The sequence below is a fragment of the Portunus trituberculatus genome, chromosome 41, assembly GCF_017591435.1.
Source record: "Portunus trituberculatus isolate SZX2019 chromosome 41, ASM1759143v1, whole genome shotgun sequence".
In the NCBI taxonomy this organism is placed as follows: Eukaryota; Metazoa; Arthropoda; class Malacostraca; order Decapoda; family Portunidae; genus Portunus; species Portunus trituberculatus.
The window spans coordinates 42235576-42253677 of record NC_059295.1 but is presented as its reverse complement, the minus strand read 5'-3'; the positions used below and the strand labels follow the sequence as shown (position 1 = coordinate 42253677).

Genomic DNA, 18102 nt, shown 5'->3' with positions numbered 1-18102 from the left:
TTGCATCTGCGCATCAAGCATTGTAGCAAGCGTGAATTTTTTCTGAACTCTATACAAAGGTACGTATTTCTTTACTCCTTCATTAGGTTTCTGAGAATATTTCATATTTTCCTTGTATTGCCCTTTCATACATCATGTTTCTCCATTCAATGTCAGCAAAAAAGTTTCTTAATTTTTCAAAATCTGCTTTTGCATAATTTAATCTCTATTTTGTAGTCATCTCTGTAGGATACCCCATCCTCCTCTTGTATTTCCACTTCTTCCCATTGGACTGAGGTTTGTATGCTGGGAGAGGGCTCTGGTTTCTTTGTGAATACTAGGTCAAGTAACAATGGTTCTTCTTCCCCCCTGTACTTTGTTGACTCCTCCACCCACTGGTCCATTGTATTTACCATAATCAACTGCAACATTTCTTAGCTCCACTGTCCAGCATTATCCATTGCTTCCATCTCTCCCCAGTTTATCTTTTTACAATTAGTTTCCAAGTAAAAGTATTCTTCCATCTCTACTCAACATATTATTTAAGCACTTAATCACCTCTCTTTGCATGTCTTTATGTTCCTCAGTTCCCCATGTATTTGTCTTAGGTGGCACATATGTATCTAGGATTTTTATTTTTTCCAATTCCTTTGTTTTGATTGTTACTCCCATTACTTCCACCTTGCCCTAACCATACTGCACATCCTCCATACATATATCATTACAAGCCATTATTATCACTCCTCCTCCCACTTTACCCTTCCCGTCTCTTCTCCAGCTATTATATACATCTTCCTTAAAATTAACATGGAGCTCTGCTCTTAGCTTTGTTTCAACAATGCACATTACATCCAGGTTTTTCTCTTTCAAATAATCCTTAACCTCCAACATGCTGGATAACAACCCATCTATATTAGTATAAGTCACTCTTTAATTTCTTGCCTCCTCCACAACATCTTCCTTTTTCCGTAGATACCACTTCTTTAGTCTTATATCCAGAACCCTCCAGTAGAAAATCTTTTTCTCGTTTTTTCCTTAGCTTCATTTCTTGGCACTTTCTCTTTTTCCCTCTCCTCTAGGTTCATATCTCTTTTTATCCAAATATCTTTATGTTCAATATCATCAGCTAGCTTCCCTTTCCTTATCATAATTTCCTCTACTGCCACATGGGATCTCATTTTCACTTTCATTGGTCTCTTATGCCCCCTCACTAAATCTTCCCTACCTAATTACTTCCTCCACCTCCTGTTCCAGCTCCTGTGTGCTGTCCTGGACCTGTTTGATAATAGTTCTGGCCAATTCTCTTTCTTCACATTCCCACATGAACTTATTTGAATTTCTTTTTCCTTTGTCCCAAAAGTCACGAAACAATTCCTCTCATCCACTGTATCATGCACTAGATCTTCTTTCTCCTTAATTACTTGTATTACAGCATCTTTTGTTGTTTCCTGAATTTGCCTCTTAACTACCTATGAAAATTTTACTTTTTCCTCTTCTTGTTCTGCTTCCATACATTTTGTAATTCCTTCAGTTTGTTTTCACCCAATCCACCTTCCACCCACTCCTCAATTCCAACCTTTACTTTATCCTGTAAGCTCAAGGAATTTTCGTAGCTTTGACACATATCTTTTATGTATCTCATCCTATAATCCTTGATTGATTACATTGACCTTCTCATATTCGATTAATCTCAATCTCAGCTCTGTGTTTTCCGTTGTCAATCTGTCCTGTTTGTCCATTACACTCAACATCACTTCCTTCAAGTATCTTAACTCTCTTTCTACGTTGATCAACTTCATATTTCCTCTCATATTGTCTCTGAATCCAGAAAATTCTTTATCTATATTATCCTCAGTCAATCTCCTGGGTCCTACAGGTGTTCCATTAAATCGTGGATTTTCACTCAGTGGCATTTGCTTTGATTATGTCATACGTCGGGCCACACCACGCAGCTCCGTTTTTCTCTCTTCATTTTTTTCGTCTGTACGATCCAAAAACTTATTCATTATGGAGACAAGAGAACCCTATGGCCCGCTAGCCCCCTGTACATACATCTAGGTCAGGCTCCAACACCTGCTATAGCTTGTTCCCTGGGAGCCATTCAGCACGTCCTCTCAGTGCAGTGTCAGCAGTGTGTGTGTGTGTGTGTGTATTTACCTAGTTGTACAGGCAATCCCCGCTTAACGAAGGTTCACACAACAAAATTTAGCTACAATGAAGGTTTCCTTTTACTACCATCTGCTCGTTTGACGAACACCAAACTCGCTTTAACGAAATTTTATCCAGGTAAATTTTTCCAAGTTTGAAAGCCCCGCCGTATCACGCAAGCCGACAGGCTTTTGAATACACCAGCGCCTCTCGTGGACAAAAAGCGCACCACACACTCCCCCTAGTTCAAAACAATAACAGCGTCAGCAACACCTCGTCTTCCCTCGCTCTACATGCCACCAAAACGCACTGCAATGTCGCCTAGCGTTGCTAAGAAGACCAGGAAGTCTCTTACTCTTGAAGTGAAGCTGGATATTATTCACAGACAGGAGACGAGAAAACTAATAGCATTGCTTGCCACCATGGCTTGACTCCATCTACTGTCTACCATTTTCAAGTCAGCAGACTCTATTATTAAGGCTGGTGAGATCATATCTTCCTTGCAAGCTAAAAGAACCACCTGAATTTGTGACTCTGCAATGGATAAAATGGAAAGCCTTGTGGAAATGTGGTACATAAGTTTTGTATGCGGTACAATGATGCACCCTTTGTTTACATTCCACAGGTTGCCAGTTAGCATATTTCCCGCTCCACTCTCCCTCTCTTCATAAATTTAAGATCATCAACATTATAAAGTTATTTATATACATACATTAGTGTACATTATAATGACTTAGTCTTAAATCAAACTGCTTAAATGTTGAACTTCATAATTTTATTTTCATTAAACCTTTTACTGTACTACGATGCACTTTGTTTACTCTCAATGGAAGCTCAAGTCAGGGCTTAAACTTGTTATAATTGGCTCGCTTAACGAAAATTTGCTTAACGAAGGGTTTTTTTGGAACGTAACACCCTTTGTTAACACTATAAGTATGGTGATCGTATTGGTACGATTGTAGCGTCGCGTGCGGAGAGGCGGGGATCATACCGGTAATCATGATTTTTCCGCGATAAATGTTTGAATTTCTCCCTCTCACTATTGATCCTGGGGCAAGTGGAGCTATCTGGCATCTTTTCTCGCTCGCCTGCTTGAGCCTTGAGACATATGTTCCCTCACAATAGGTAATTTTTCCCATTTTGAGGTGACATCTGGCAACCCTCGTGACCCAGGAGGAGGAAACAGTACTCCAAGTGATGTTATGTAAGTTTTACTTAGTAATGACATTGAGGAGTGATAAAAATGAAGACTGATTTTTTATTGAGACAGAAAAAAGTGAAGATGCCTGTAGTGATTCTGATAGTGATCTGGGAGACAGAGACCAACCCTCACAGCGACGTTCATAAACCTCCTCACGTAGCCTATTCCCATCGAGCAATGCGCTGGTGTGTGTCACCCATGGTTGCTTCTACAAGACTGTGCTTGTCAGCCAAGTCACGTGAATCCTATTGCTAATAAGAGTTGCCAGATTCCAATTTTTCCAGTTTTTCTCGCCCCTCCAACTGCTTACTCTGTATAAGGGCCTTATCCGTCCCTGTATGGAATACTCTTCGCATGTTTGGGGGGTTTCCAGTCACACAGCTTTGCTTGATAGGGTGGAATCGAAAGCTCTTCGTCTCATCAACTCCCCTCCTCTGACTAACTGTCTTCAGTCTCTTTCTCACCATCGAAATGTTGCATCCCTTTCTATATTTTATCGCTATTTTCATGGTAACTGTTCTACTGATCTTGCTAACTGCATGCCTCCCCTCCTCCTGCAGCCATGCTGCACAAGGTTTTCTTCTTCCTCTCATCCCTATTCTGTCCAACTCTCTAATGCAAGAGTTAACCAGTACGCTCAATCATTCATCCCTTTCACTGGTAAACTCTGGAACTCCCTCCTTGCATCTGTATTTCCAAATTCCTACAACTTGTCTTCTTTTAAGAGGGAGGTATCGAGGCATTTGCTCCCCTAATTCTGGCTGACGGTTTTGGCATTTTTTGTACTCTTTGGAGAGCCAGCACTCAAGTGGGCTTTTTTCTAACTTTCTTTTTTTTGCCCTTGGCTGGCCCTCTTCCCTACGTAAAAAAAAAAAAAAAAAAAATTATAGAAATCCATAATACTTGTAATATGTGTTTTCTTTTTCTTTTCCTGTTTTGCACATAATTTCATATATCTGAGTTCACATTTTCTTGACATGCAAGTGCTAAAAGGAGAAAGAGAGAGAGAGAGAGAGAGAGAGAGAGAGAGAGAGAGAGAGAGAGAGAGAGAGAGAGAGAGAGAGAGAGAGTGCGCGGTGTGTTACGGCCCGCCCGTAACATACTCCACTACCATCACCTCCTCCGCTTGCTACCTCGTTCGCCACCTCTCCACCTCCCCTTCCACGTCACCGTCTCATGAAGCCCTGCTACTGTTCCAAAGTTGGATTCATGCGGCCCCATTCGACTCAAGCGGAAGTGTTAAGCAAGCTCCCTGATTTCTGGAAGTCAGTCGAGGTCAAGGCCTCAACCAGTGAACACAACGCCTCTTGGACTACCGTGGGATCCACCTCACCCAGCACTTCACCACTGCGACACCTCATAAGTATCACTTCCCCTCGTCCCGTTTTTTCCACATTGCCTCCATATAGGATTAGTATTATTGTTAGGTATTAAGTTGGGTTCTTTATTGTTGTATTTATTTCTGTGTTATATATATATATATATATATATATATATATATATATATATATATATATATATATATATATATATATATATATCAGTTTCATGTGTTTCATGTTATATCTATGTGTATGTCAGTTTCATTATTGGGTTATTAAATAGCTTTTAAGTGCCCCCTTTGCATATCCTCACCAGTTGAACCTGCAGTGTTTTTTTTTTATTGTTATTGTTCACCGGCTCCCCGATGCCAATCTTACCCATTTAACCGGTGAACGTAACAATTGGCGACCGTGACAGGACCATTATAACCCTTGTTCAGTGTTCCATTTTTCCAGTGACTTTTTCTGTGATTACATTATTTTCTTATGTGTTTCTGTGGTGTTGTGACTTTGATGTGTTTTTTTCTGTGACTTACTCTGCGTGTGGTTTAAATTTACCTTTGTGCGATCAAGTGGCTCCTTTTGGGTTAAAAGTGCTTCGTGACTTTCATTGGTATCGCATAGCAGTGGTAGAGCAGGAAACCAGGTAGAAAGGCGTGTTCACCGATAGCACTTATCTCTATTTTTGCACATAGGCAGGTGTGTAATAAGTGTTATCCAAGTGTTGGGATCATCATATGTTCATGCGAACCCTCAATCCCCTCACTTCGCGGATCATTTTTCTCGCTAGTTAGAATTGGCCATTTTAACTAGTCCCTCAGACTAATCCGCCTCCTTATCAATAACAAGTCTCAGTACAATTCGCTCCTCACTCTCAAGTCTCGTAACTAGAGTAATCCGGATCCCTCTTAATGCCGTAATTCTCTAGTTTACCCCTCATTAGTGATTGTACTCATAAGTGTTTACTTAAGTATAATCTAGGTAATTTCCAAGGTTGCCTTTATTATCACTCTGCCAAGTTCCTCACTTAAGTAATTCGCTTATCATTTTTTTGTTGTTTGTTTAACATCTATTTAATATGGCTTCTGCTCAGTTTAACGTTGAAGATTTTGTGCTGACCCTTCTCTGGAACAACTTAAAGGTGCTAATATAAAAAGGACCAATGGAAAGCCATCGCTAAACATTTTGATGTTCCCATCACGTCTCAGATGACTAAAGAGGTCGTTAAGAATGTAGTTGTTGAACATCTAGTGCAAGAAGGTCAGTTGCTAGGAAATGCCATAGAAGAGTTAACTCCCATGTCAGCCTCTACGAGGACTATAATACACAGTCCCCAGGAAGAACAGGATAAGAGTAGGATAAGTCAGTGGGAAATTGAGAAGCTTAGACTAGAATACCGGATGCATGAAAACAAATGCAACTACAGGCAGAAAAAGAAGAGAGAGAATTACAGGAAAGACAAATGCAACTACAGGCAGAAAAGGAAGAGAGAGAATTTCAGTTACAACTTAAAAGGCAGGAGAAAGAGTTAGAAATTCAGGAGTTAACCCTACGAAATGACGCTAAGTTTAGAGGGGAAGAAATAGATATAAAGAAAAAGTTAGCAAGCTTTAATCCTGCTACAGCTGCTCCGCTAGTTCCCCCTTTTGATGAATCTGATGTTGACGGGTCATTTCGCGCTTTTGAGAGCATTGCTAATAGGAATAAATGGCCCCAGGACCAGTGGGTGACTCTCCTTGTCCCTAAGCTAGTAGGAAAAGCTTATAGGGTATACAACGGCCTTAGTGATGAGGTAGAGCATGAAGAGATCAAAGGTAACATTCTAGACACCTACTCTATCACTTACAATGGATACAAACAACAGTTCCGAAAGTATGTGAAACCAGACTCTCACACCTATGTTGAATTTGCTAGTGAGAAACTAAGACAATTTAAGAAATGGTTAGCCGCCCTTAACATTACCACCTTTTCGGAGTTGCTCAATCTAATGGTCCTGGAAGAATGGAAGAACAAGTTACCCTTTAATATTCTGAGGCATGTGGAAGAACGGGGAGAGTGATCTTATGTCTGCCGCTAAAGTGGCTGATGCCTTTGCTTTGTTGATGGGATCCCTGGGTAGTAGAGGTCGTGGTTCACTATCTAATGTTAGGTCCTCCTTTGGGGAAGGTTTTGGGGGTGCGGGTGGTAAGCCGATCGGATTCTCGCCAAATGCATATAATTCCCCCTGGTGTACATACTTTAAGAAACCAGGTCACACGATCCAAAAATGTAGATACCCAAATTGCAAGGCCTCTCAACGTCAACCTTCTTTTGTGGCCCCTAAACCTAACACCTTTGAGAACAAGAAACCAGTGGCTCTAGCTAACCCTGTCAACTCTCCTCTAGAACTTTATGACTGGTACACGTATCAAGGTAAAGTGTCCCTGACTGATGGTAAAGACAAGGCAATAAATGTCAAGGTTCTGCGTGATACAGGTGCTGCCCAATCCATCTTAAGGAAGATGTCATCCCTAACATCAAACAGGCTTTCACTGGGGAGAAGGTGATCCTTACAGGTCTCGAATCACAGCTCTCCTATCCCTTGGCTAAAATTAGCTTACAGTGCCCTTTCATTTCAGGAGAGGTTGGTAGCCATTAAACCTGGTGAACTGCCAGTACCGGGGTACATCTTGTACTGGGTAATGATCTTGCGGGTAACTTGGCTGTTCCAAACTTAATTGTTCTTGATTCTCCCTTAACAGAAAGTCCCACTAAGACCCTGGACGAAACATCCCCTCACTTCTTCCCAGTGTGTGCAGTCACCAGGTCTCAGTCCAAGTCCCCTGCCCTTTCATCACCTCCTCCACCAATGATTGCCTCTACTGACAACTTGTACAATAACATCATTTCAAAGGAGAATTTGATTAATGCTCAGGAACAGGATCTCACTTTGGCTAAGATCAGACATGTTGCCAGTGAGACAAAGGATATGTCTAAATTGCCTTGTTTTTATTATCAGGAAGGAGTCCTGATGCGTGCCTACAGACCTCCTGAACTGAAACAACTAGACACCTGGTCAGAAACACATCAAGTTGTCATCCCCTTGTCTGTAAGACCAGCCATTATAGAACTAGCTCATGATGGATTGTCAGGTCATCTAGGCATCCAAAAAACCTACAAGAAGGCTCTTCAACATTTTTTTTGGCCAGGAATGAAAAAAGATGTGTCACACTATGTAAAAACATGTCATATATGTCAAATTGTGGGTAAGCCTAACGAACGCCTTGTGCCAGCTCCTCTGACGCCTATTCCAGTTCAGACGGACCCCTTCGAAAAGATCGTTCTGGACTGCGTAGGGCCCTTACCCAAAACCAAACGAGGGAATCAGTATTTGTTAACCCTCATGGATCCCACTACCATTCCCTCTAAGAACATCACATCAAAGACCATTGTAAAACATCTAATACATTTTTTCACCTCGGTAGGAATTCCAAAACAAATTCAGTCTGACAAGGGTAGCAATTTCACTAGCAATTTTTTCCAACAGATAGTGAATGAGCTAAACATCGACCATGTAACCTCCTCAGCTTACCACCCCCAATCCCAAGGCTGTCTGGAGCGGTTTCATCAAACATTGAAATCCATGATGAAGAAGTATTGCTTGGAGCATCAAGGAGACTGGGATGAAAGTATCTCTTTCCTTCTCTTCGCTTTAAGAGAATCTCCTCAAGATTCTTTAGGTTACTCCCCTTTTGAATTACTCTATGGTAGACAGATCAGGGGGCCTCTCAAAATATTAAAGGATCAATGGTTTACTCAAAATACTCCTTCAAGCCCCAGTGTGTCTGACTACATCAGTAACCTTAAGAATAAAATCAGTGAAGTCAGATCTTTTGCTAAATCAAACTTCCTCAAATCTCAAACTAAAATGCAACAAAATTCTCTTCCCAAATCTGTCATGAGAAGTTTCAAACCAGGAGACAAGGTTTTACTTTTTCTCCCCACTCCAGGCAATGCTCTTCACAGTAAGTTCATGGGACCTTATGTTGTGGCTCAAAACTAAGTCCATTAAACTATGTGGTCCACACTCCTAACCATCGTAAGGATTCCCAACTAGTTCATATTAACCTAATGAAACCTTACCACTCCAGAGAACCAGAGATCGACTTGTCTTGCACTGTACCTGTATGTCTGGTAGGGAAGGAGTCTGGTCCTGTGCCCCCCGAGGAAGAGTCCGACATCGAATTCCTCTTCTCGTCACCTAAAGGACGCCCCTCAAACAGCCAAATCATGTCCAACCTTGATGAGGTTTTTTTCCCTTAACACTTTCACAACAGTCTGATCTAAAAAAGTTATTGCTAGACTTTTCAGAAATCACAGGTGACCTTCCAGGACTTTGTACGACTATCCAACATGATATAACATTAATATCTAATGACATCAAGCCTATCGCATTTCACCCATTAAAAGAGTCTTGATGAAAAAAAAGGTAGACTATCTGCTCTGTCATCACCTTGCAGAACCTAGTATATCCCCCTGGGCTTCTCCCTGCCTGTTAACATCTAAGCCAGATGGTAGTAGTCGATTTTGCACCGACTACAGGAAATTAAATAAAGTGACGGTGCCAGACTCCTACCCATTGCCCTTGATAGAGGACCTTATAGATAGCATAGGAGTAGCCAAATTTGTAACCACCATAGATTTACTTAAAGGTTACTACCAGATTCCCCTCTCGGACGAGGCCCGAATAATATCCGCCTTCATCACCCCCTTCGGGCTATACCAATACACAGTGATGCCCTTCAGCTTGTCTAATGCTCCCGCCACCTTCCAGAGGGCTATAAATTACATCACCCAGGACTTGGAGGGAACATCTGCCTATCTGGACGACCTGGTGGTGACTTCGGACGACTGGGTGACACATCTGACCCGTCTCCGGAGGCTGATGGGTCGGTTGCAGGAAGCCGGTCTTACAATCAACCTGGCCAAGTCCACCTTCGGGAAGTCTACGGTGGTCTACCTGGGACATGTGGTGGGGAACGGCAAGGTTCGCCCAAGAGAGCCAACGTGGAGGCCATCCTTGGCTTCCTGTCCCTACCACCAGGAAAGCTCTCATGAGGTTCTTGGGGATGGCTGGTTTCTACAGACGATTCTGTAGGAACTTTTCCACCCTGGCCGCCCCGCTGACGGACCTTATCAGCACTTCCGTCCCCTTCCACTGGACCCCGACCTGTGACCAAGCCTTCCAACATCTCAAGGCGTTCCTCTCCTCGGAGCCAGTGGTCTGGACGCCAGATCACTCCCGCCCCTTCCATCTACAAGTGGACGAGTGGAGTTGGAGTGGGTGCTGTCCTCCTACAAGCAGACCCCACAAGCGGCATCCTCCATCCCATCGCCTATCACTCCGCCAAGCTGAAGAAACACCAACTCAACTACTCCACCATCGAGAAGGAGGCTCTGGCACTCGTCCTGGCGCTCCAACGTTTTGAGTGCTACCTTCATCCTGGTCCTCAAACTACGAAGGTCTTCACCGATCACAACCCTCTGGCCTTCCTTCACGCCATGAAGAACCGAAAACAATGCATTCTTAGGTGGGCCTTGTTAACTCAACCCTTCAACTTGGAAGTCCACCATATCAAGGGGGTGGACAACATCATCGCCGACGCCTTATCAAGATCTCCCGTCTCATCTCCTTCATGAGCCTATTACAGAGGTCTTAAGGGGGAGGAAATGTTACAGCTCGCCCATAACATACTCCACTACCATCACCTCCTCCGCTTGCTACCTCGTTCGCCACCTCTCCACCTCCCCTTCCACGTCACCGTCTCATGAAGCCCTGCTTCTGTCCCAAAGTTGGATTCACGTGGCCCCATTCGACTCAAACAGAAGTGTTAAGCAAGCTCCCTGATTTCTGGAAGTCAGTCGAGGTCAAGGCCTTAACCAGTGAACACAACGCCTCTTGGACTACCGTGGGATCCACCTCACCCAGCACTTCACCACTGCGACACCTCATAAGCATCACTTCTCCTCGTCCCGTTTTTTCCACATTGCCTCCATATAGGATTAGTATTATTGTTAGGTATTAAGTTGGGTTCTTTATTGTTGTATTTATTTCTGTGATATATATATATATATATATATATATATATATATATATATATATATATATATATATATATATATATATATATATATATATATATATATATATATATATATATATATATATATATATATATATATGTGTGTGTGTGTATGTCAGTTTCATGTGTTTAATGTTACATCTATGTGTATGTCAGTTTCATTGTTATTGTTATTAACCCTTAACTTCCGGGATTAAAATATTTTTCCTGTCTAATGACGGGAAAAATGGTACACCTAAAATTGTCAGAACACAGTTTGAATACTGATAATTATTTTCTCTGTGTTATTCTGAATACAATGATGTACTTTCCAGCTCGATATGACGTCTGAGAGTTTAGTTATTGCCTTATCAAAGTTTCCTCCTCCGAACGGTGTGACCAGTCAAGAGGAAACAGCCCGAGAGCGACTCTCTCTCTCTCTCTCTCTCTCTCTCTCTCTCTCTCTGTGTGTGTGAGAGAGAGAGAGAGAGAGAGAGAGAGAGAGAGAGAGAGAGAGAGAGAGAGAGAGGGAGGAAGGAAGGACATATTATCACTGATTTCTGAGACACGTGTGTGTGTGTGTGTGTGTGTGTGTGTGTGTGTGTGTGTGTGTGTGTGTGTGTGTGTGTGTGTCATGTGTGTGTGATTTCTGATACACTGATTTCTGTGTGTGTGTGTGTGTGTGTGTGTGTGTGTGTGTGTGTGTGTGTGTGTGTGTGTGTGTGTGTGTGTGTCTCTCTCTCTCTCTCTCTCTCTCTCTGACAAGTGTTGATGTGTGTAGGCCCGTGTGTGACTCAGATGAGTTACCTCAAAGCTTTTCTCGAATGACTCATAAGAAGCGTGACGGCTATGAACGCCAGGAGTTCATTTCTTGTGATGTTTTTCCACTCTTTCTCGTGAGAGCTATGGGGCACATCATCATCATCTGCTGTTTCTTCATCATGAAAAGTGTTGCTCTCACTCACTATATGGTCCAAGAAAGCATCACTGAGAAACGCCATGAAATAGTCACAATTGTGTTGCACAGGAGGGAATTCAGCTGTTATGCCAGGAGACACAGATAAATCAGGCATAACTGGGAAAAATCATCATTGAATTCCCTCCATTGAAAGACAGGTCGGGGTCTCGCGCCACCTCTGCCACGCCCCCTTGATCGTCTCCCCAGAACGCGAGGAGCACGCGCATGCCTGCGTCTCCTAGAAACACTCTGTGTCCTTGACACATTATCTGGAGTCTGTTCTTCATCATTATTGCCTTCACTGTCACTTATACTGTGTAAGAGTCTCTGTCTCTCTGTCTGTTCTCCTGAGAAAGCAGGTGAATGATGCTCTACATCCGTGTCCTCACTACTAGTCTCTTCACTTTCCCAGTTTCTTCTTCTATATATTCACTGTCACTTTCTTCTAGCTCAGAACCACTGCTAAGTAAAGGGTTCTGCCTTGCTCCATGGTGATTTACAATCTGACCCGATCCTTCGCTGTTATCACTGACCTTTCTACCCAGCGCCACCGAGTTGCCAAGTGTCGCCCATAAACGGAAAACAGTTCAGTTACCTCTAAAATTAGGAGCTCTTGTGGAAACACTTGTGTGGTAAAAGATGCCAGATACTTCTACTCACCATCCGCCTCAAGAGAGCGCCAGAGACTTAAAATTACGCGGAAAAATCTTGATTACTGACGAATCCGTCACCGGACGTTCTGACGCAAACGTTTATATACGACCGCCGGAAGTTAAGGGTTAAATAGCTTTTTAAGTGCCCCCTTTGCATATCCTCACCAGTTGAACCTGCACTGTTTTTTTTTTTTATTGTTATTGTTCACCGGCTCCCCGATGCCAATCTTACCCATTTAAACCGGTGAACGTAACAGGTGTTATCGGAGCTTGGGGTGTATTTCTTAGCGGCAGCTTCTGCCATGAATTTTTTATATGCAATAACTTTGCTCTCAGAGGTCATAACATGTTAAAAACTACATCGTTGTACTCAGAATAACACAAATATGTTTTTATAAGGAAAAAATATTTTTAGCATTTTTGACAGGTGTGATTTTTCCCTGTTGTAACATACGCAAAGTAAATCAACCCCCCGTACTTTAAGGGTTAAGCGGGGGTTGCCTGTATTATATAGGGTTCGAGCAAGGCTCATAGTGTCCTGTCTCCATATCTTAATTTATCAAATTTTTCTTAAGTTATGTACATTATGTGCTGTAACAAATTCATTGTCCAATGCATTCCACTTTTCCACTATTGTGTGGAAAAATATATTTTCCAATATCCTTCACACACTGCCTCATCCTGATCTTTTCATGTCCTCTTGTCCTTCCATCTTCTTCTGTCAACAGCACCAGGTCTTCTTTACCTATCTTTTCAATGCCATTGACTATCTTGTACATTGTTATTAGGTCCCCACATTCTCTTCTATCTTGTAAGGTTGGCAGTCCCATTTCCTTCAGTCATTCTTCATATGTTAGGTCCTTTAATTCTGGCAACATCTCTGTAGCAATCTCCTGTATCCTTTCCAATTTTCTTGTATCCTTTTCAGACCTCGGAGACCACACCATTGTTGCATATTCCAGCCTTGGATGATTTTTTTTCATCATATCTTTGTCCATGTATTGAAATCCCACTTTTATATTAGTCAATATTTTATATGATAGTCCAAATATCTTGCTTGTGTGTTTTTGGGGCTCAGATTTTCCTGTATGATCACTCCCAGATCTTTTTCCTCTTTAGTCTTCATTATTTGTTCCTCTCCCATCAAACAGTTCCATACTGGTCTTCTCTTACTCTTTCCTAGTTCCATTATGTGACATTTCTTGGCATTAAACTCCAATTTCCACTTCCTATTCCACTCGTAGATCTTGTTTATATCTTCCTGCAATAGCAGCCACTCCTCTCTGGTTTTGATAACTCTTAGCAGTTTTGCATCATCAGCAAATAAATTTATATAACTATTTACCCCCAATGTGAATGTCGTTTACATAAATCTGAAACACAAGGGGGCTAAGACTGACCCTTGTGGCACTTTGCTGGTTACTTTATCCCAAGATGAGTATGTATCTCAGATCACAGTTCTCATTTCCCTATCCTTCAAATAATCTCTTGTTCATTCTAGCAAAGTTCCTCGCAGTCCTCCTATGCTCTCTAGTTTCCAAAGTAGTCTTCCATGAGGGACTTTACCAAAAGACTTTTTAATATTCAGGTATACTGTGTCCACCCATCCATCTCTGTTTTCAAGTCCTGCAATAACTCAAGTAGAAGCTTAATAAGTTTGATACACATGACCTCCCTATCCTGAACCCAAATTGTCTGTTCAATAAGACTTGCTCCTCTTCTAGAAATTTAACCCATTTTACTTTGATAATTATTTCACACAATTTCCCCAAGACACTTGTACGTCTGTAGTTAATGGTTCAGTTGCCTTTCCTCCTTTAAATATTGGAATTATGTTAGCTCTCTTCCATTCTAGTGGAACTTTCTCATAATTTATTGAATTTGTAATAATTTCCCAAATTGGATCCAGAAGTTGCTCTTTACATTCTTTTAACACCCAGCCTAATACACCATCTGGCCCCATTGCTTTTCTGACATCCAACTTATCCAATAATCTTCCAATATCCTCTTTCTGCATTGCGATCTCCTGTAATCCTTGGTAATGCAATGTCCTACTAGGTTCTGTGAAATTTTCTTCTGCAGTGAACACTGTTTTGGAGCTCTCATTCATTATCTCACACATTTCCTTGTCTGTTTGGTATGTCTTCCCTTCTTTAATTATTTTTTTAATTGTTTCCTTATTCTTTGTTTTGCCATTTATAAACTTGTAGAAGGGTTTCGGTTCATCTTTGCTTTTATTCACCACATCTTTCTCAAAGTTTCTTTCTTCCTCTCTACTTACTCTAATATATTGATTTCTGGCATCCTTGTACTACCGTCTAGTCATCTATCCTTTTCACACCTTATCTTTTGCCTTTTTAGTTTGTATGCATGTATTTTTTTCTTAACTCTATAAACAGGTACAAATTTTTTTACTCCTCCATTATATTTCTGTAGGAATATATCATATTTTCCTTGTACTGTCTTTCTGTACATAATATTTCTCTTTTCAATATCAGCAAAATAGATCCTTAATTTTTCAAAATCTGCTCTTGCATAATTTAATCTCTCTCCTTTGTAGTCATCTCTGTAACTTATCCCATCTTCCTCCTGAATTTGCATCTTTAATGTCACATGATCACTTTTTCCCATTGGACTAAGGTACTGTATGATTGGAGGTGGCTCTGGTTTCTTTGTGAATACAAGGTCAAGCAATGTTGGTTCTTCTTTCCCCCTGTACCTTGTTGATTCCTCCACACACTGATTCATTGCATTAACCATAGTCAACTGTAACACTTCCTCACTCCACTGCCCTGCATTATCCATTACTTCCATCTCTCTCCAGTTCACTTTTTTGCAGTTTAAGTCTCCAACTAAAAGTATTCTTCTATCTCTTCTGATCATGTTATCTAGGCACTTAATCACCTCTCTTTTGCATACCTTTATGTTCTTCAGTTCCCCATGTATTAGTTTTAGAGGGCCCATATGTAACTATAATTTTCCTCTTCAATTCCTGTTTTGATTGTTACTCCCATTACTTCCACTTCGTCCTCTACATATTGCACATCCTCCGAACATATATTATCATGAACCATTATTAGCATTCCTCCTACCCCGTTTATCCTTCCTGTCTCTCCTCCAGTTATTACAACCCTCCTCTTTAAAGTTAACATGGATCTGCTCTCTCAGTTTTTCTCTTTCCAATAATCCCTAACCTCCAACATGCTTGATAACAACCCATCTATATTAGAATAAGTCACTCTTAAATTCTTGCCTCTTCCACGACCTCCTCTTTCTTCCGTATGTATCACTTCTTTAGTCTCATATCCAGAACCCTCCAGTAAAAATTCTTCTTCTCTATCTCTGTCCTTTTCTCGTTTTTTCCTTAGCCTCACTTCTTAGCACTTTCTCCTTTTCCCTCTCCTCTAGATTCATATCTCTTTTTATCCATATATCCTTGTGTTCAGTATCATTGGCCAGCCTCCCTTTCCTAGCCATAATTTCCTCTACTGCCACTTGGGATCTCATTCTCACTTTCATTGGTCTCCTACCCCATTCACTGCATCTTCCTAGCCTGATCACTTCCTCCACCTCCTGGTCTCTCTTCACGTTCTCTCGTGAATCTATTTGGATTTTTCTTTTCCTTCAACCAAAAATCATGAAGCTTTTTTTTCTCATCCACTGTATCCCGCACTAGGTCTTCTTTCTCTTTAATTACTTCAATTACAGCGACTTTCATGTTTTTCTGAATTTGTCTCTTTACAACCTCTGAAAATTTAACTTTTTCCTCTTCCTGTTCCTACTTCCATTCATTTCATAGTTCCTTCAGCTTGTTTTCACCCAATGCACCTTCTACCCTGTCCACAATCCCATCCTGCACTTTAACCTGTAAGCTCCTTAAGGAGCTTTCATAGTTTTGGCATATGGCTTTTAGTATGTCATTTTGTTTCTTTATTTCTTGTATCTCTTCTTTTAATCCCTGGTTGATTGCACTGATCTTTTCACATTCTACCAATCTCAACTTCAGCTCTGTGTTTTCCATTGTCAGTCGGTTCTGTTTGTTCATTAGACTCGACATAACTTCCTTCAAATACCTTAATTCCCTTTCTATGTTGATTAACCTTCTCATATTACCTCGTTCGTCCCTGAATCCAGAAAAATCCTTGTCCATAATATCATCTGTTAGTTTCCTTAGACCAACAAGAGTTTCAATGTACCGTTGGTTTTCACACGATGGCTTATGTTTTGTTTCCGTCAAATGTCTGGCAGCACTACTCTGTTCCATCTCTCTCTCTTCCTTCTTTCCATATATACAATCCAAAACTTATTTAATATGGAGACAGGAAAACCTATGGCCCCCTCCCCCCTGTATATACGTCTAGGCCAGTCTCCAGCTCCTGTTGTAGCTTTTCCCTGTGAGCTGCTCAGATGCGTCTGGTCATCACAATGTCTACACATAGTGTGTGTGTGTGTGTGTGTGTGTGTGTGTGTGTGTGTGTGTGTGTGTGTGTGTGTGTGTGTGTGTGTGTGTGTGTGTGTAATTCACCTCGGTCACCTCCTGGTCACCCAGCCAGTCTTCCCTATTATGGAGCGAGCTCAGAGTTCATAGACCGATCTTCAGGTAGGACCGAGACCACATCAACACACAACACACACCGGGAAAGCGAGGCCACAACCCCTTAAGTTACATCCCGTGCCTATTTACTGCTGTGTGTGTGTGTGTGTGTGAATCAATTTCCATATTAGAGGTGTAAAGGTAGAATAGAATAGACATACTGGGTCACAAAGGAAATATATAAATTCAGATGAGTTGTGATGAAAAAAAAGTTTGAAGAATACTGAACTATAAAATACAAAATCTATCAAAAGTGACTAATATGTCTTCCAGGAAACAGCAGACATGCATTCTGTTGACATTTTCTTAGTTTAAGCCTTATATGTATAATATTTGTGAAAGTGGGGCCAATTTTAACTTCTATGTAGAAAAATCAATTACATTAACCAATAATACATATCATAAAGTCTGCATTATGAGAAAGCAAACATTACAGATGAGAATACAATAGTTTTCTAGTAACAGTCATTTGCACTGTGGGGTCACACTATTTGTCACACACAAGTGTAGCCAAGTGCATAGTTGGTGGTCTTTGGCAAGATCATATATATGCATATAGTGTACCTCTGCCTCTTTTATGATTAACACAAATAAGATTTTTCTATTTCAGCTTAAAATGCCAAGAGTAAATAATTTGAAAATACCAAACATAAATCTTGAATCTATCCTGAGAGGTGAGTCACTGGGAGATAAGGGTAAGACAGTGGTTGAGTAAAGAAAGATGACTTGCCTGTTTGTTAAGATATTCTTCTATGTTGTCATCTTGAAGGCCATCAACAGAAGTGTTACGCCAAAGCTGCTGGAACTCCTTCTCCACTGGGAAATTGATGCCCTTGTCATGATAGAAAATGATCTGTTTTTTGTCTGTCTGCCGCACAACACGCAAGATTTCCTTGTCTAGTTGCTGTCACATTGGGAGAAAAGGTTTTAAATATATTTTGCGCAATAAAAATTAGGAGTGGTTCACATAAGAAATACAGGAAAAAGTCCTGTTAAAAACAAATAATAATAATAAAACAAATATACGCTATTCAACATAAATCTCATCTATAGAAGTGGGTACTGCTACCAAATTTTTCAAACTACTACTTAATATCTGTATATTACACCCAAAATCAACAGTTTATTTGTTAGATATATAAGTAA

General features: G+C 41.0%; 1 protein-coding gene across 2 annotated transcripts in view; it reads right to left on the bottom strand.

The window, feature by feature from the left end:
• Nucleotides 1-18102, bottom strand: part of LOC123516630 (transcription initiation factor IIE subunit beta-like) — a 73131-nt gene that overhangs the window by 18945 nt on the left and 36084 nt on the right. For both annotated transcript variants that reach the window (XM_045276205.1, XM_045276206.1), the window contains one exon: nt 17687-17860. In XM_045276205.1, the coding sequence (XP_045132140.1) occupies nt 17687-17860 (174 nt within the window). The remainder of the gene's footprint in view (nt 1-17686; nt 17861-18102) is intronic.